The 20,259-nt window shown below is 36.6% G+C and overlaps 2 protein-coding genes and 1 long non-coding RNA gene across 5 annotated transcripts; 1 reads left to right on the top strand and 2 right to left on the bottom strand.

The window, feature by feature from the left end:
* Positions 1-1,237: 1,237 nt before the first annotated feature.
* Positions 1,238-6,854, top strand: LOC148874882 (glucan endo-1,3-beta-glucosidase 5-like). The gene is made up of 2 exons (XM_088964331.1): positions 1,238-1,768; positions 5,445-6,854. The coding sequence occupies exons 1-2, from the start codon at positions 1,371-1,373 to the stop codon at positions 6,553-6,555; spliced, it is 1,509 nt and encodes a 502-aa protein (XP_088820457.1). The 5' UTR covers positions 1,238-1,370; the 3' UTR covers positions 6,556-6,854.
* A 238-nt stretch (positions 6,855-7,092) lies between these two features.
* Positions 7,093-7,964, bottom strand: LOC148874881 (uncharacterized). Its single transcript, XR_016104939.1, has 2 exons — positions 7,613-7,964; positions 7,093-7,514 (listed from the first exon to the last, which is right to left on the bottom strand). It is a non-coding gene; the product is annotated as an uncharacterized LOC148874881 (long non-coding RNA).
* Positions 7,965-14,796: 6,832 nt separating this feature from the next.
* On the bottom strand, positions 14,797-19,583 carry LOC148874880 (E3 ubiquitin-protein ligase RGLG2-like). Of its 3 annotated transcripts, none has more exons than XM_088966871.1 (11): positions 18,805-19,583; positions 18,066-18,335; positions 17,237-17,462; positions 17,009-17,122; positions 16,823-16,920; positions 16,507-16,586; positions 16,312-16,417; positions 16,091-16,218; positions 15,808-15,994; positions 15,243-15,299; positions 14,797-15,162 (listed from the first exon to the last, which is right to left on the bottom strand). In XM_088966871.1, the coding sequence occupies exons 2-11, from the start codon at positions 18,246-18,248 to the stop codon at positions 15,082-15,084; spliced, it is 1,260 nt and encodes a 419-aa protein (XP_088822997.1). In that variant the 5' UTR covers positions 18,249-18,335; positions 18,805-19,583; the 3' UTR covers positions 14,797-15,081. The 3 variants fall into 3 exon arrangements, with proteins under 3 accessions (XP_088822997.1, XP_088822999.1, XP_088822998.1); XM_088966873.1 differs by having other exon boundaries at positions 18,899-19,259; XM_088966872.1 differs by having other exon boundaries at positions 18,066-19,267.
* Positions 19,584-20,259: the final 676 nt, after the last annotated feature.

Below are 20,259 nucleotides of genomic sequence, written 5' to 3'. Positions count from 1 at the left end.
TATATTACAAATAAATATATAAAACATTATATTATAAATAATAAAATGACATATAATATATTATAAATATGTATATTATATTATAAATATATAATATATAATGTGTATATATATAATATTATATATATTAAATAGATAAATATAAATAAATAATTATAAAATATAATATATTTATATATTTATATAGATAATATTTAAATATATTAAAAATATATATAAAATATACATAAAAATATGTATTGATCAGTTCGATTAGCTCCATTTTTTCAATTCAGTTTATTCCATTCGGTTTGATTTTTCAAATTTTCAGCACCCCTACATCTCCCATGAAATGATAACATTGAAATATGGAAAATGCTCCTGAAATATTTACGAAGTTATCTTACAGCTTTGGTTGCATAGTTCTGTCACCCAATTTAAATTGTGTAAACATTATAGGTGGCCGAACTATAAATGTTTTTTCTGCAATACAAGCTGAAATGTTTGTCATTTTATAGGTTCTGCTTGTAATTGTAACAAAGTTTATGTTATATCAGATGCCAAACAAGTAGTAGATGCTCTTCAGTGACAATCAGAAGTTTCTTGAAATTACCTTTGAATTTTGAATAGGATTAGGGAGCTTTTGATTCAAAAACTTTTGTCAAATTCTGTTTTGTATCTCATCTTGAATTTTTTATTTATCCTGTGCAATACCTCGGATAAAAAACTTTGTAAATATTTATCTGGTTTAATATCATGCATCACAACAAATCATGAGCAAATTCAGATTCGGAAGGGGAGTTCAGATTTATTCGCAACGCAGGATCCAACATACAAATTCAGTACACATTGCAGCCGTGCAATAGGAACATCTCCCTGGTTCACGGCGAGCGAGACGTTCCCCGATGTACCGTGATCGTTATTTGGACCCTGTTGGGACCAGATCCGAACATACAGCGACACTGGATTTACTGCTGAAGCATCTGCACCGACCATCTGTGGAGGAGTAGATCCGGACTGCTTTATATTATTATTAAACTGGGCACAAAATCAGCTCGTACAAATTTAATTACATTTAAACGGACGGTAGATACATCCTTAACTTTTCTTGGATGCGGATCCATTCGATGTTTGTCTTCATTTTCTCGAACAATATGCCAGGTGGCAAGTAAGGGCCTCATACACGTAGACCGTCCTGTGTCCCCACCACAGGAGTAGAGGAGAAGAGACTTATATTCCTCTAATCCTCTCCTGTGTAGGCTATACGCTTTTTTTACCTTCCAGTTCCAGCAGTCACACTCAAACTGCTCGTTGTAAGTTTCCAACCAACCCAACTTGGCAGTCATCTCTCTGCACTCTGCGCATCACAGAGAAACCCAAGATATGGCTGTATGATCCCGCAAAGGCACTTGACATTTTCTTATATCGACAATTCTTTCACCCAAATGGCAGAAACCCATATACCTGCAGCACTTCTTTTTATCCTACTCATTTCAAGCTCACTTCTAGTGGTGGATTCCGCCATTGGTGTGAACTGGGGTACCATCTCCTCTCACCGGATCCCACCCTCCGTAGTGGTCGACCTCATGAAGGCAAACAAGATACAGAAGGTGAAGATCTTTGACACAGACCCAGATGTTCTTTCTGCTCTAATGGGTAGTCGGATTGAGGTCATGGCGGGGATCCCAAATGGGATGTTGGCGCCGTTGGCTTCATCTCCCGTTGCTGCAGATTTATGGGTTAGCCAGAATGTGTCCAGATATATGGTTAAAGGCGGAGTTGATATCAGGTAATTCTGCATTTATGCTTCTCGCCTTTTTCCCTTTGTCTTTCTTCACTGCCTATTAGATTTTGATATGTTTTTGCTTACAATTTCTTGATTTTGATTCATAGATTCTAAATTGATGTTCGGTTCTGTTTATGGCTTTGTGGAGATACTCTTTCTTTTCGACTGGGCTGGCATCTTTTTGTTTCAGTGCTGCCAGACGTTTCTTTTTCTTTACACCATTCTTCAGTATATTGTATCTCTTTGGTTGCTTCTTACATACTACGAGGAGCTTCTGTTTGCCATATATATATTTGTTAATTTGTTCCTTTTTCTTTTGGGGTGGAGTGGGAATAAGTGAGAACTGAGGAAGAACATGATCAATTTGGGAGTTTGGTTAAGGTTGGTGGTGGTACGCCAATAGTCTTTTTTTTTTTATTCATTGAACCAACTCCTCGCCTTCTCGGATAGGGTAATTCACTAATTTGGACACTCTCATTGAACTACCTCAGTTTCTTCTGCATCAAGACTATAGATGCAGCTTTGACCTAAACTATTTCTTTTTTCCTCTTTTTTTTTGAAAAAGTAAATTATTGTATTGAATTGAAAAAGTTGCCAAAAATATACCACTACGCGAGTACATTGAGAAGACTGTACATGGGGTTATACGAAAGGTTAAGAGTAAAGAGTCCCAAATCAAACAAAGACTGCCTAGGGAGTAGAGACCCCATGAAAATACAGAAATCCTTCTGTATACTTAGCCATGAGTACAACATGCCTACAACGCCTGTGTATCGGCAGAGGCGTATTTAAACTTAGAAACACATGGAAACACTTTTTTTTTAGCTTTTTTTTTTTTCAAAATTTAGTTTTTGGGGAGTTAAAAACATTTTTTTTTTTATTGAAAAAGAGTAGGGTCCCGAAACACCTGGAAACCCAAAAGATAGATACGATATCGGGCGTATCGTATCCAAATTTTGAACCTTGATAAGATTCTTTTCAATTACAGCCATTTCCTTAGATTTACCATCAAAGATTCTCAGGTTTCTTCAGCCATGTCATTAGATTTACCATCAAAGATTCTCAGGTTTCTTTCCTTCTAAGCAGCCTAGATGATAGCAGCAGGGAAAATGCTCCATAAAAGTTTCCCTTTTCTGCTTAAGCCCTGCATTCTCCATCCTTGAAAAGGAACCACCTTTGGCGTGAACTGGTACATGGATTTTAAATGAAAATTTCCCTTATCAATTTCCTATATTGGAAAGAATCTACATTGGACAAGCATGTCACAATGTCTTAAGAGTTAAGAGATAAAATCCAGGCATCGCCACTTACACATCAAGGGCTAACTCCTTCTGTCAATGTTTGCATGCTATTCATCCTCAAGTATCTTAATGAGCAATCTCGTTCCAAGTTAACTATTTGCTTCCCTACTTAGGTTGATATTCTCAACTCAGCATTCTTTCTGCCTCCACAATTCCCATGCTTGGTGCAGCTCTAAGTCGTCAATACATGAGATGCATTTATTGTCACCCGTCCTCAGGGCTTTGCACTTTATCACTTTTAACTATGTTTCTTTACATCATCAGTTGCTAAAATTTTCTTATGTAAGTAGTAGAAGTTTTTTCCTTGTCTGGTAACTGTTGCTCCTTGTCTTATATATAGGTTAGGTACTAAGATAACTTTTATTGTGTATTTCACTTCCAATGCCTGTATTACATGACAAAGGCCTTTGTTCCTATCCTTTATTCTCCTTGATACAATATCAAGGTCAGGAAAGACTGTATGCCACTGACAAATGAAGATTTCATTTCAGGATTTTTTCCTTTACTGGTGAAAAAATAATCCCATATCACAATTCATTATCACAGACACCATTATCATTACTCTTATGTCCATTTTACTGACCTCATCTAATATATGTGGGTATTACATATGCTTCAAAAAGTGAGATACAATATGAAACTCTACTTCATGTAGATTAAGGATCATTTTGTTGTTCTGTAGACTATATGTTGAGATTCTACTACGGGAACAAAAGATTCAATATAATGGTGCAACTAATTGCTTCTGCAGCTACCATTCCATATATGAGACACTAGTCTCTAATCCAATTCTTCTCTATTTTGAATGTTGCTTAAAGTTGCTAGATTTTGGAAAGTGTTAACCTCAATGTATTTCAAAGTCAATAACAATCATTATTAAAATGTTGATCAGACACACCAAGACTCTGACACTGAACCTAAACATGAATTGCATGAACATTTGTGAGAAAAATTGGATTTAAGCTTGTGTCTGAATACCAAAATTTCATGAGTTCCTTGTCCCTTTCCAGTGCATACATTTGTGTTGGGGCTAAAGTGTATGGTCAAATTTTCGGTTGTACTCCTGATATATCTCTATTTTGTATTGAACCTTGATAGACCTTGAAAAGAAGATCTGGTTTTGCATTATACTTCAAGATCTTTCAAAATGAGTACTGCACAGTGTGCACTTCTCCAATGCTACACTTGACCTAAACCTTAACCATGAAAAAAATTGAAACACATCTAGTTCATAATATGCTTCCAAGTCCATTCATATTGAATGGTATGTCCACCCCAGGACTTATATTTGGAAACAGGCCACTACTGAATGATGGTCCAGGGTTATGGCAGGATAAATATGGAGCTTACCTTCAGCATTTTTTGCACAAAGTGGCTGTTCTCAAGCTTTCCAACCTGAGATTTTACCATTGCACAAGGGTTGCCCCTTGAACATATATTTTGTAGTATCATGGAATAACAAAATGGTGTTTACCTTTGGATGGGCACTTTCCAGCACCACTGCTTAGAGGAGAAGCACAAGGGAAAAGAAGAAGATCACGTAAGTTTTTGCTTGATCTGTCTGAACAAAGTCTGAAAATAGTTGCTACCTTTGATTTTTGATGGCCAACAGTTGTAACTTTCTGACCTAATTTGTGTGCTTGCTTGGTTTAGAATTAGGTTTACAGTTTCTAGTTCCCTAGATGAATGAGGTTTACTAAGATCAGGATTTCATATTAATTTACTATTGGTTATTTGATTTAATAGTGCATAGAATTCTTCAAGCAACTGTTTTAGAAAGTACGCTTGTTTGTCTGGTCTAATAAGTATTGTGTGGTTGTCTTGCATGGCAGAGAAATTGCATAGAGTGAATTCTGATAAAGCTAGCATGCTGGAGTATGATTGTTGTGCATGATAACATTTTATGTGTTCTTCCTTTTAGTTTCCCAGCTTCTACATTTTTGTTTTGAAACATATGTAATATATGACTTTTGTTGATGTTTTGATTTCTTTCTCCTCTTTCAGACTACCAATTTATTAGGCCTTATTTGTTGAACTAATGTGAACAAGCTGTAAATTGCTTTAACGGAACCATACTATTAGCAATACTAAGGTTCAATTCAAATTATATACTAGCACACTAATGACGCCAAATGAATGATTCTTAAGGGAATGGAATTTGATAATAAATTAATGGACTGAAAAGGTTAAGTTCTCTTACAAAACTGGCTGAGACTTAACATCATGAAATTTGAGACCCCTCTTCCTCATTTAAATTCTGATAAATGACTCTAATTTCCTAGCTTAAAGTTTATATACAAGTACAAATCACTTGTTTGAGGAATCTTTATGAACTTCATGTTATCAACTAGCTCTTGATGTTAAAAATTTGACTACAGGTACATAGCAGTCGGGAATGAGCCCTTTCTATCGAGTTACTCGGGACAATTCCAGTCTTATGTCATGCCTGCACTGCTTAACATACAGCAGTCCTTGGTGAAAGCAAATCTGGCAAGCTTTGTGAAACTTGTAGTTCCTTGCAATGCTGATGCCTATGAATCTTCCCTTCCCTCTCAAGGAACCTTCCGACCTGAACTGACTCAAATCATGACACAATTAGTTTCCTTCCTCAGTGCAAATGGTTCCCCATTCATTGTCAATATCTACCCCTTTCTAAGCCTTTATGACGACAAAGACTTTCCACAGGACTATGCATTCTTTGAAGGAACAACTCACGCAGTCACGGATGGACAGAACATTTACTATAACGCATTTGATGGGAACTTTGACACTTTAGTTGCTGCCCTCAATAGAATTGGATATGGTCAGATGCCTATAGTCATTGGTGAGGTAGGTTGGCCCACAGATGGAGCCCTCGGTGCGAATCTAACTGCTGCAAGGGCCTTCAATCAGGGCCTCATTAATCACATTCTCAGTAACAAGGGAACCCCTTTGAGACCAGGGGTTCCACCGATGGACATTTATCTTTTCAGTCTGCTTGATGAAGGTTCCAAGAGCATTGTTCCTGGGAACTTCGAGAGGCACTGGGGAATTTTCTCTTTTGATGGGCAGGCCAAGTATCGTCTGAACCTTGGTTTAGGCAATGGGCTATTGAGGAATGCAAAGAATGTCCAGTATCTTCCATCAAGATGGTGCATTGCAGATCCGACCAGGGATCTTTTAGATGTGACCAACCACATTAAACTTGCTTGCAGTGTTGCAGATTGCACAACACTCGAGTATGGGGGATCATGCAATGGAATTGGAGCAAAAGCGAATATCTCTTACGCATTCAACAGTTATTATCAACTGCAGAAACAAGATTCACAGAGCTGTGACTTCGATGGGTTTGGATTAGTAACTTTTCTCGACCCTTCAATTGGTGACTGCAGATTTCTGGTGGGAATTAGTGATACTAGTTCCTCCAATGTTGGGCCACGTAGTAGTTGGTTTGCTGTCTGGATTATGGTATTGTGCGTGGTCAGATTTTTAAGAATCTGTGATGCGTAGGTGGTTTTTAAGTGACTGACTTGGTTCCCATTGTCCTGTGTTTTGGAACCCATTGCAAGTCATGCACAGAAGAATGAAAAACTACAGTCACTCAAGAGTATATTCCAAATACTTAATTATTAGTTTCATTTTAGTCATTATAGTGGTTGTATGTATCTTATGAAGAACAATATTGAAAAATAGCATTGTTGCATGATATTTCTTCTTCGGTGAAGACTTGTAACTGTAATAGTCTGGAAACTCAAATGGCATGTTCATGATTCTTTGATTATATATAAAGGTATGAATATAATTGACAATTCTGGTCTAGTTTTTATGTAGATTCTGCTAGGAGCCTTCTTCAGCTGGGACAAGGAATTGATGCACTGTTTTCATTTCTCAATCGTCACCAACTTTGATGAACTTGTCAGTGTTGTATTGTGGAATAGAATCAGATGCGTATGTTGAGTGTGTCATTTGCCCATCAAGTTGGATGTTGCAGATGTTACTTTCGAAATTTTATGCTTATTCTTTCTTCATTTTTTCTTTGAGCTCGCATTTATATAAGCATAAGGTAATTATAACATATCAAAGTTCAAATCACTTGATTTGCAGTTGCAGAGAAGGAAGCTTCATGAGGACTCTTGCTTATCAGAAAAAAAAAAAAAAGAAAGAAAAAGAAAAAAATGGTTCAAATCACTTGGGCAACTCTCACTTGGCCTACTTCTGACCGTGTAAATACAAGTTCCCTACCCAGACTTACCAGTCATGTCCTGGCCATTTTCAGCCTAGGAAGTGATATTGCACAAGATTTTATTAAGGGTGCTGCTAGATAGATCTACTCTTGAACACTTTTTATTGGTTTTTCACTCTTAAAGTCTTTGTGATGATGCTTCATGTGCACTTGCAGCCATGTCCACAGCATGCTTTCACGCACTTGATAAGAGGAGGCCCCCAGTCGAACAAGCAGCAACGACAAGCTTCATAGGCATGCAAATGCACGTCAGTTCTGTTATCCATTAAATCCAACATATTCACACAGACACAGAAAAACATCCTATTCTGGGGAGAAGAATACCTTGATGTTGAACCACGTGATCTATCGTCCCCAATCGTCCACTTGCAGTAGCACTCGCAACGAGGAATGCTGCTATCAGAAACCAGGAGAGAACAATCACCAAAGTTTCCTTCCTTGCCATCTTCTCTTCCTTCAAACACCCAAATGCACACAGGAATGACAACCCCTGCTCTCTCACAACCTATATTTATACTAACAATTTTAACAAGACAGAACCAGTAAGTACTACAATTATTTGCCTCTCTGTATGTAGTTTAGTACTGTGATTCAATGTAACTTGGTATTCTTTGCCTTGTTGACCATTTGATCTTATCTTTTAAGACTCCCTTTCTGCATAGCAGAGCTAGAAGTCAAGATCAACCTACTATGCTTTTGATTTATTTATATTTTATTTTTGATCAAGAATGATTTTTTAAGGAATAGAAACAGACGATTCCTTCCAAGTGCATGTTGTACAAAAGGGAGGGAGACCCATATGTTCTCCTTTGTACACGTGTACATAAATTGAGTAAAAAAATTCTGCTTTAATCTGTTTTGTTAGGCGAGTCTAAACACTACCGCCTGTTGGAATGGACAGTGGGAGAAAGAGTTCAAATCAGCCCCCCACAAGATTGCCCCCTACAACGTCCCACAGCACATCCTTGCCGTGTATTGGGAACATCTCCGATGATATACCGGAAATAATGATATCATCGGGAGATGTTCCCCTATATGGCAGAGATGTGCTGGATGTGCTATGGGACGTTGTAGGGGGCAATCCTGTGGGGAGCTGGTGCTGGAATGGCTGTGAAGTGGTTTGTGAGATTTTGATGGTGAGGGTTTTATGAAGATCAAGTTTGTTTTATTGGCTACAAGGGATGGTTTCAATAAAAATAAGCTTTACTCAGAAAAAGGCAAAACGTAAACAGGAATAGCTTTTGATTTGTGTCAAAAACAGTGGGCATAATGGCTTTCTTAGCTGGACAAGTACTCATCATCCAGATGAAACCAGCGACGATTACTGGACTTCTGCAGAATTCAAGGATAACTCCACTCTAGCTCCACAAGATCGTACTTATTGCTCGAACAGGACAGAATAGTAAGAGGATAACACCCTTAGCCTCTAAGGGGATGTCAACCCGCCTACAATGCAAAGACCATGAGCCTTGCTTCCTCTGTTCTGGTTCTGGGCATCCCTTCAAAGAAAAAAAAAATGCAGATAACAAGTTGTTTTGCGATAGGTAGAAAGTATGACAGCAACAAGTTGGAGATAGCTTCCATTGTTATGCATGCATCTCCACCTGAAAGGGGTCCTCTTAATTCTTATCAGTACACACACAGGTGACTTTGTTCCCCTTGGCTGTTAGCTTTGCGGATCAATTGCGGGAGGAATGAAAGAATTGGAATTCCTTAATTTGCAATTCTGCATTGCCACGGAGAAAAGGCCCTTTTATATACTAGATAGGGAGAAAAGGTCTAGAATTTCATGGATGGAGTCGCTAAATCGCTATTGGCCAAGGGTCTAGGGCAGAAGCCGGTAGGGCCCCTTGTGGCCAAGGATTCATTTACTCGCACAAGTGACAGTCGTTCACTTGTGGGGCTGATGCCTTGATGTGGAGAGAGCTGTAACTGTAATTGATTATACAATGGAGCAGGTTTTTTCGTTTGAAAATCAAAATTTGGGGTGGGGATGGGTTTTGGGAATGGCCTATTCCAATTCCAATTGTTTGGTTGGGCAGAATCAGAATGCCATTTCTATTCCTCTCATTTGAGGGAATGATCATTCCCTCCCCCTCGGGAATAAAATCTCATTCTTGTTGATTTCAATTCCCATTTTGATTTCTATCTGAACCAAATAAACAATGGGAATAGGTCCTTTTGATACTGATTCAAACAGATTTTGATTATGATTCCTATTCTGACTGTGATTCCTGTAGGTATGTAGCGCTCACTCAGACCCTCAGAAAACACCAAGCATCAAGATTAACACTACAAAAGTGCATGTGAGCAGCTCACAACCAACTCCCACACTGCAATGAATCCGCAACACACCACCACCCTTGCGATGAACTCGCAATACATATCGCAATAATCGCGATAAACCCACAGTTCACAGAGTCAAGTCAGCATTAGAACCCAAAGAAACCATAGTCGAACCTTTCCGAGGGCCCCAAGCCTACCTGAACATGTGATGAAGCTGCACCCGCTAAGGCGTGTGATGAACTCACAACCCACAAACTCGCCTGTGACCCAGGTCAAGATGAATTCAGGTCAAGCCCATGGCGAGGTCCGTGTATGCTCGGAGACACGTAGAACCCATGACAGCTAAAGATGCAGCGAGCCCCCACGGGGAGCCAGCTAGGCACCACCCGTAAAACGGTGACGTCACCGATGCCACACAAGATTAGTTACGATGCGCAAAAAGGGAATAGCGCACGTGAATAATGAGGGACCTTAAGGATAAGGAAAGCCAATCCTCAAGAGGATCCTCATGAGACACGTGGCGAAACCCTAGTAGCGCACCCAATAATTGACAGTAAATCAAATATTTCCTTTCCCAATATGTCGTCAAACGCCCTTATCTCCTACTTTTAGGTTCTTGGGATCCCTCCTATAAATAGAGCTCTTCCTCGTATTGAAAGGCATCTAATCCTTAGCATTTTGTCACCCAACAACCCCGAGTTCTCTCCCTCTCCAATTCCCTCATTTTTATATCCTTAATCCGGAGATCTCATCCCCCTACTCACAGGCCTCTCTCTGTCTTTCAAAGAGACCACCTACACCCAAGCCCTACCCCTCCTACAATTCCTATTCCGATTCATTCTGATTCCGATCAAGGTTAAAGTATTGGAAACACCAAGTGTATCGGAAAGGCAATTTTAAGTGACGTATCGGGATATGCCTTTGATATGCATGTGTATTAGAGAAAAATTAAGATATGCATAGATATGGATGGGAACATTATAAATACTTCAATAAATCATAAAAATACAACAATAATACTAAATATAAGGCCTCAATGAGGTGTACATACATTAAATTAATATATTTTAATGACTTTATGAAGAAATACATCGTAGTCAGTTATAATTTCATTAAAAAACCATATACTTAATTATAATTTATAAATTGTAATTCTTAAGTTTAAGGGATGGAAAAACCCAACTATCATATCCAAGTATCCAATCATAGAACATACATTTTCACAATTTCTAAGTGCAAATATAATTAATAATTAATAATTAATATTTATTTTCAAAATTATAAAAATAAAAAATAAATAAACATTATACAATATATTCAAAAAAATAATTATTGAAGAAGAAATTTCAGTTCCTCTATAGATACGAAAGATCATCCATAGATCTATAATATAATCAATCATCGTGATTGGATCATAAAATATAATTAATTATTAATTATTTTTAATTCGAAAAATATAAAATATCAAAAAAATATTGAAGAAGAAATTGCAATTGCTCCATGGATATGATAGATAATCCATAGATCTAAAACATAATAAGTCTTTCTAGGTAGATAAAAAAATACGTTTTCAATTTTTTTGTTATTTTATATTTTTTTCAAATTTCTCTATAAAATTTCCATAAATTTACTCATAACATATAAAAAGGTGATTTTGTACATATTTAATGTAGATCAACATAGATTTAAATATTTTCAAGAATTCATGGAAAAAAATTCATAAGATATTATGAAAATTGAAAAAATTTACCTACTTTTGTAATATTTGTCAAAATTTGACAAAAATTAAAAAACATCAATTATTCACATGTGTTTTTTTGTTTGCTCTTTTTTGCATATGTAGTACTTTATGAATGGGATTTAGAATTTTAGATGTGAAAGAATGCTTGTTTCAAGGGAAAGAAGCTTTATTTCCCCTTTTATTTTTTTCTTCATTTTTTGCCCTATCTTTTTCATAGCGTATTAGTTGATACACTTGATACACCTTTGGTACGGTGGAAAAAAGATGATACCATCGATTTTCCACCGTATCTTGTATCGGAATTTGAAAGATACGATACAATATGCCTCATATCGGGTGTATCATGTTGAAATTTGAAACCTTGGTTCCGATTTAGACAGATTTTGATTTTGATTCCTATTCTAACTGTGAACCAAATGGGGACCCTTAATAATGTTTTTAATCTTATGTTAAGGATGATTTGATAGCTTATATGCTTTCTATATGTTGCAATCAAATAATTGGAAATTTTTATGCATGTTTATATTATTTCACCTTTTTATTGCTTATATATAATGGGAAATTATATGCGAGTTCTATACTGACTTGCCTTACCCTAAAATGCAGAGAGGGTAGGGTCTGGGAGGGTTTTGCATTTTCATGTGTGGGGAAGGTTTTGTTTCTGAAAGTCCAATATGTTGCGGGTTTTGGGGAGGGTACGAGTTGGGAGGTTTAGGGAGGGAAGCAAGCTTTAGAATTTACAAAACCCACCTAGTTGCCATCCTTAGGAGTGTAGTTGAGTCAAGTTTAGTTGAGGTCTAGGTGACTTGAGCTCGAGCTTGACTTAAAAACTCGGAGATCAAAACTCAATTGGAGCTTAGTTGAGTTTTGAGTTTCATACTCGAACATGATTTGGGTCTATACTTGTGAGCTACACTTGAGCCAATTATATATAAATTCCCATTAAAAAAATAAATAAGTTAATATTTAAAATATTATACATAAAGAGGGTAAATTACAAAGAGCCCCCTGAACTTTAACTTTGCGACAAATACTCCCTCCATTAGAATTCTATTAGTTAACTTCAAAAAAGATTCCCATTTGGTTGTTTAAAATTTTTAAATCCCTAAACTACCTTTTTCTTATTTATTTGCATGATTTATGATTAAATTAGTTTTCTAAATATAACATTGAAATCCTCAGTTTCTCTAATAGATCCTTGTAGATTTCTAGCTACATTCAATATTCTGGCTAGATATAAATATAAGTTTTCATTTATTTGTTTTCTTAATTTATTGGAGAAAGGAGTGGATAATTTTTATATTTTAAGATGTAGAAAGGCATTCATACCATTGAAATGAAACAAGAATTTAAAGAAGAAACTTGTTTTTCTATATCAATGAAATGATTCTTATTATTTTAGCTGGTTCTGTTTGGAGAAAATGGAGGTATTTTGGGGTCAATTAGGGTTTAGGAGAAAAAGGCTAGGAAAAGAAAATAAAGAAAGCTTAAATGGGTATTTTAGTAATTTAATGCATTCTATCATCTAGCTTAATGACCAAGGGGCATTTGTTGTAAAGTGAATGTTCAGTTTTTTTTTTTTGCAAATGAAAGTTTTCAGGGGTCTTTGTAATTTACTCAATAAAAATATATTAGAAAACTTTATTGTATATTAAAAATTATAAATAAATCAATATTATGAAATATTATAAATAAAAATATATATGAAACTTGATTAAAATTTTATTTATTTATTTATATTATAAATAAAATATATTAAAAAATAACATTTTATTAGAGGCTCTAATTGCAAACTACTTGAGCTGAGTATTATGAAGCTCGAACTCGGCTTGACTAATAACCATTCGACTCAAAATCAAACTCGACTTGACTCGATAATCTTCGAGTATTTAGCGATCCGAGCCCAAGTAGCTTGCGAGTTGGCTCGGATCGCTAACACCCCTAGTTCATCCCTATCTAGACTAGCTTGTATATTTGATAGACTGAGGAAGTAAAGTATACAATTTCCAGAGGACTAAACAGTACAGAAATTCACGTGCAGTAAGATTGCCTTTACTTTTCAACTGAAACATACTGACCTTCACTCCACTGAGAGGAATGACTGCTGAGTGCTGAAGTTCTTATACTAACATTCTATGACATGTAAAATAGTTCTGGACTTCGGCATGCAGCGCAAACATCATCTACTCAGTCGTGGAGATCGTTTCTCAACATAATACGTTAGGAAACTTACTCCAATGAAGAAACACAAGCATGGATTGAAGCTCACAAAATGTATAATGCTTGTTGCATGTCCATCACTGGGGTCCTCAGCTCAGAAGCATGGATGGAGAAAAGATTTTCACCCCTGTAATCAGTCTTTGAAAATTGGGTGGACTGGACGGGACGGAGATGTATTTATTACGGCCCTAAATGTTAAAATGCTTGATTTAACGCGTTTCATCGGTCTTAAGGCTTTTGGCGTGTATCTGAGCCGATTATGCCCTACCTAGAGAAGAGTGAAAGCCATTAGAGGGAAAGGGCTTCTTGCCACTCGATTGAGAGCTGTCTAGAGTGAAACCGCTGAGACGTGGCTGTGGAAGCATGGTGGTATATTATGGTCCTGGAAGAAGGGCCACCGAGAGCAGAGTGAAAACCGTTAGAGGGGCACTAGATTCAGAGCTGCTTAGAGTGAAGCTGCTGAGACGTCAGCTGTAGAAGCGTGATGGTATGTTACGGTCATAAATATTACAATGCTTGACTTGGTGCGTTCCATCTTAAGGCTTTTGGCGTATTCATCATTGACACAACATTATTAAACCCATCTGTCCAAGATTTTATCATTGCACCAAGCTATGGCCCAAGGGTCCTTCAATCTAACGAGTTGTATTAATATGCAAGTTTGTACAGCCAACCCCATCTGGTTGCTCAAAGGTTTTGTTGAGTCAGTTATCTGAGTTTCTCCTTGTCCTGTACGAGTTCGGCTTCAGTCAGGGCAAAAGGCTGTTAGAATGGTGTGGGCACAAATTTGCCCTGATAGAAGCCGATCTCTATAGATGACAACGTTGCTTTGTGTATTAATAATTGATTGATAAAATGGAGACAACAACTAAAACAAGAAACTCACCCTGTTCCTGGTTGCTTGATTCTATGTTTCAACATGTTAACTTGATAGGTCACAATTCTCATCAGTCGGCAGTAGAACAATTCTTCAGATAAACCCAGTAACAGAAGTTAATTCATGGAAGCCTTATCCGGATTATTTGGGGAACCACCATCTGGAGAAAGAGCTGATAAAACTACCAAATGATTGTCAATTCATAATATGAATTTCTGACCATAATTATATTAACAGGCTAATTTTTCTAGGAGCGACTGGGGTTACTGCAGGACTCAGATAGGCCTTGTCTGCATTAAGCTTGACTAGAGAAAGACTTTTCTCTACCATGCCATTTTAATCAGAGAATAATAAAAAAAACCATGTCAATTCATAATATGCTGCTTTGTAGAAAATATGAATAACAACAAACCTTTTCATAATTTTGGAAACATTTCATATGAAATTACAGAGCTATAGGATTAACTGATTTAGGATCATCATTGCACAAGCAGTTGGGGTTCTTTTTCCTGGCATGATGATCAAAGACAAGAACCTTCAAAATAGTGACTATTTACAAAATATACAACTAAATGATCATGAAACAGAAGAGCTAACCCAAACCCTCTTGCTTATGAATAGAACTTCACTCCAACCTTCTAAATTGCTACATTGTGTTGTAGAGTGTTATTAATACAACTTTATCCTTGTGGTTATATTGGCTCGGCAAATAGGACATGAAGTCAATTCTCTTCCACAATCATAGCATGTCTGCAGAAAAGAGAAGAAGAAAATAAATATAAATAACAATAATCTAATACCAAAAGTGATAAGTTATTCAGAAACTCTACCTGATGGCCACATCCAAAGGCAAGATCCTTGGCACTCCAGAAGCAAACAGGACAAGTCTATTAAGCAAAGAAGACCATTCAGAAGCTTTAGAAAAAGGTTGCATGATGTACAGTTCCAGTGAAAGCTAATTCAATAGATAAAAATAAGCATGCATTCTAATCAGGAAACAGATATGCATATTTGTATACAGATCAGACACATCTTGCACGGCGAGGATAATTTCACCAATTTTATGCATTGCAGATAAGGAAACAGTCTAATAGACCCTATGTGTTTACATAATCCTATTGTCTATGAGGTAAATTTCAGTTCAATAGCTCATATTCCCACATGGCTAAAGAAAGTTGTTTTGTCCATCACACTTTTGGTTGGAAAGTTAAAAGGATCAGGTAGTTTTTATTCAGAATGGAGTGTACAGACATGGTATTGAGGTTGATGTGCTAATTTAAATGTGACCAATTCAGAAGGTATCTAGCAAACAGGTGATCCAAATTGGGTGCATAATTCCTCAACCTAGCTGGTAGAATTAATACAACTCATAGCCTCTTCTATATGTATACATACCTGGTTGTTCTGTGGACTTGGACTGTTGCGTGAAGGAATTTCTACTGGAGGAGTATGGGAACTGTTGTGATATCCAGTACCGTTTCCAAAGCTACTTGAGCGTGAGTACCTAAAACTGGAATTTCTGGAATTGTAACCAATGACTGGAGGAGGAATAGGAATCCTCCCTTGGGTCCCTCTCCGGCGGCTACACAAAACAGACAGAAATGAAAAACATGCTTGTCAACTGAAATGCAAGTCCAACCCTGAGCTACAAATGGAAAATGGATACGGGTAACAATACCCCAGGAGATGGAGCTCTAGTGTTGCTTTGTACTGTGAAGGTATTTCCATAAGTGCCGCCAAGGAAAAGTCTGTTTCTTTCTTGGCAGCAGGAATATTTCTTGACATGATTTCTGTAAAATTCACAAACTGCATAGAAAAAACATAATTATGGAATGATTTCTGGTAATTGACTTAAAACGAAGTTCAGTATCATAAGTATTCCTGCTTCAGATGTATCACCTGAAAATTGTCGAATGCTCGAGCAGGAATGTTGTCATCAAACTCGTGCATCATGTCCCAGGGTCCATCACCAACACCAACCAAAACAATTGACAATGGGTATTCACTATAAACAGGATTAGTAGGCCATTAGAAGGAATCCCAGATTTTATTTAATTAATCCAATATGTATGTGATTTCTGACGAGATACTTACCTTGCTTTGACTATTGCATTAATTGTATCATCCTCCTGTGGACTCAACTGGCCATATTCTGTATCGACACTCCTTGTAACCTTGAGCACCATTAATTATTATTGTTATCAACATTATGAGGTTTGGAAATTCACTAAAAACAAAATATTATTATCTGATTCCACTGCAAAGAATGAAATCAAAGTCTTCTCAGGTTATCTAAAGTGGCTCCAATTAGCTGACAAAATGAACTCTGGTAGCTACTATAGCAATCCTACTTTTAAATACATAAACTGAAAATGATTAACAGAGGGATATAAATGGCACAATTTCAAACCTGTCCATCTGCAATGATCAGAAGAACATGATACTGTCCACCACTATTCTCCACAATACCTATTGCAGTTTCAATTATTGGAGCAAAAGATGTTGGTCCTGTTGCAAAGGAGAAGAACAATAGTCTTAGTTGAATTGTTGGCAAGAAGTGAATAGAAACAGAAGTTTGAAGAACCATTTGCACAACCAGCTAAACGAAGTTGTGGAACTAATTCCCTATAACGTGTTAGTGCCTCCTCAAAGCCATTACAGGGCCTATTGTCTGGATAAAAGCTGAAAACCTCCTGATCATGTGTTGATGCTGCAAGACAGATGCTAAATGTGCATTAGATCCAATAAATGCAGAGAAAATTTGACAAAATGCATATATATACTGCACCAAATGTGTAAACCCTCATATATGCTGAATACCAACCATCTCCAAAGCCAAAACAAGGAATAAGGTTGTCCTCATCAAAACTTGAAAGAGTCCTTCCAATTATGGATATTGCCTGTTCATAGGGATTTGGAGATTCCCCAAGATGATGCAAACTCTTATGGTTGAAAGATCTTGCACCGGTCCATTCATTGCTCTTTGTGAAATCAATTCCAATAATGAGATTTGAAGATTCAAGGCCTGATTGAGAAAGAGCCTCCGTTACCTAACATGAAAAAGAGTCAAACTTCTATTCTGATGTCAAATAATAGAAATAACTATTGAATGGCTTAAATCTGTTACTACAGGTCCCAGACAAAACTTCTTTCATATATGAGAATACATTATTTAGAATCATAGATCATGGATCATGTTGAGTAAGTGGGTAAAGATGAAAATAAATGCCAAATAGGTTTTGAACTCTTCCCTTTTCCTCCCTTCATTCATTATATTCATGCAAGGAATAAACACAAATCTATGATATGCAGGTTCATGACTACCATATTATGCCCAGCACTATAGCTTTTAGTGCAAATTCAGTGTCTAACCACTTGTCCAACCATGTCCTTGCTGTATTTGGGTATCACAGAAAAATACTAAAAGAATAACATATCCAATAATACATAGCTTTCTTGATTCAATATTAGGTTAAAAGCTAAAAACTTTTCTCTGTTGATGTTTAGAGCTGCCTATAACAAGCTGAAACAGTCACAAGAAGAATAGCAATAGTACAGGTGCCCATTTCCCAGATTGTGTTAACTCATGATTCAAAATATACTTGAGTGTGTGAAAGCAAATGGAAATAGAAGATGTAGAAGAATCATTTTACCTGTTCAATAGAGTTGTAACTGTCAGGAATCTTTGTGTACCTTCTCTGCACTCGATTTCTTACATCACGCTCTGCATAGTTCCTAGAATAGGAGGGATAAGGTGAAGCATTTGAAACTGGGGGAGGTCCATAATTATATGCTGGAGGATAGTAGCTTTGTTGTCTGGAGTGTTTTCCCCCCATAATGACCAGGGAACTTTTCAACTAACAGCTTCAGCTCTGGCAAGCACCTATGTAGCAACTAGAATTGATTGAACCACCATAGCCAAACTGGAGATTGGTTGACCTCAACTTCATTAGTGTATTTTTTCCCAATAATAAAACTTGCAGAAAGAACTTGAGAATGAAGGTATTAACAAAATTCAGAACTGTCTTGAGTTATTTTAGAAAAAGTGGTAAAAAATTCAAATATCTCCATAGCACAACTCCCTCCCCAATTCCAGAAAGTTGAAGGAGGGCTTGACTTCTAAAAGTAGAAGCCAACCGATGACAGAGAATTCCAAATGAAAAGGGAACAGCTAGAGATTAAGATATAAAGATTTAGAGAAAATGCTTATCAAATTCCAAATTTGCATGGAAGTATATGCATTCCAGAACCAATAAAAGAAGCCCAAGTCTCAAAATATTCCAATAGGAACCCAAGAGATCCACAGGGGTATTATACCAGAAAAAGTAATATTATTCCAAAGGCAAAAATGATTGCAGCAGCAGTGATTAATAGGAAAAGAACTCAACGTACCATCACAAGGCAAACAATCTGGATTTTCACAAGTCAATTAAAAATCAGAGCTTTCATTTCAATATAACCCAAGCAAACGAAGAGAAGTAACTACCATTAACGGGCCGCAGAAGAAAATGGGAAAACCTATCTGGGATCCGATGGACCACTTCAAAAATCTGATATGAAGGTGCTTCCCATAACCAGAGCCAAGATAGGATTAGAATTATGAGGGGAGAGAGAGAGAGAGAGAGACTTCGAAGCAATTTCTAATTTCCTACGGTGGCTGGGTCAATAGACTCAATACCAAAAGTAAACTAAATTATATCAAATCACCAAATCAAATATATTATTAGTACGATCAGTTGTTATTCGGGCGTCCCTCTCACCCTCTTATGAATAGAACACATACCTAAAAACTCATTTGAAAAATGATCACTCTAAGAAACTACCCAGAAAAAAAAAAAAAAAAAAAAAAAACGAATAGACTTGTCTCTTTTTCTCTCTTATATACCAACACGAAACCTTCAAGCGAATTTTCCATGAAAGGAATAAACAAAGAAAACCATCTACTGTTGAATAGTAGTACTTGAAAATTGAATTAAAAAACAGTTTTTCTTTTATTTTCTTCTGTTCTTTCCCTATCACTATCTCTAAATTACAACTAATAAAACAAGGGTCTGAACTATTGTCTTTAGTGATTAAATCTTTATTTATATAATGTAAAGATAAGTCGCAAGGAAGCAATAGGCAGGAAATGGAGCAAATTTTTTTAATACAAAGAACCAGTCCAGATACTCAAACACTGAATGTGGAATACCATACAGATATACTGACAATGGATTATTAGTATTATATTATTATTGTACAAAAATATCTAATTGAGAATAATAAACCGATAGTAACTTAATTGAACAAATGCTTTTATTAGATGACGATTACCCACCACCACCAACAACACGTCACCATTCGTCGATCTCGGATTCAACGACAAAACGATTGTTCGTATCGGCCATTTGTCTCCATATGTAATGTAGTTAGTTGATAACATCAACTTTGTTGTCAACTAAAAGTCTTCCGCAACTGTTCTGGTTTGGTTTAAGTATTTGCAGTCAGGCTCAACCATCTCTTAAACGAAAAGATGGCATCTCAAAAAGCAGTTTATATAATAAAAATTTCAAAAATGACTTCCCTCAACTTGGTCTCTCCCTCTCTGCAATCTCTTGGTACATTCTTTGTTTTCCATCTCAGGCCACAGCTTTTCTTTCACAGACGTCTTTGAATGGAATGAAGAAGAACAAATTTACACATGGTTTTTGGAGATAGAAAAAGCTGGAGATTTATTTTAGAGAAAATTCAGGAAATTATATACATTAGATTCAAGCTATAAATGTGTAGCGGTTCTAGCAAACCCATGAATTAAAACCGATTGGAAAGTAGAGGAATGGAAATAAAATGCAGGACAAATAGAAAGAT

This window comes from Nelumbo lutea, chromosome 1 (assembly GCF_056320005.1).
Source record: "Nelumbo lutea isolate HS-2025 chromosome 1, American lotus-T2T, whole genome shotgun sequence".
Taxonomy (NCBI): Eukaryota; Viridiplantae; Streptophyta; class Magnoliopsida; order Proteales; family Nelumbonaceae; genus Nelumbo; species Nelumbo lutea.
This window is presented reverse-complemented; position numbering and strand designations above follow the sequence as displayed.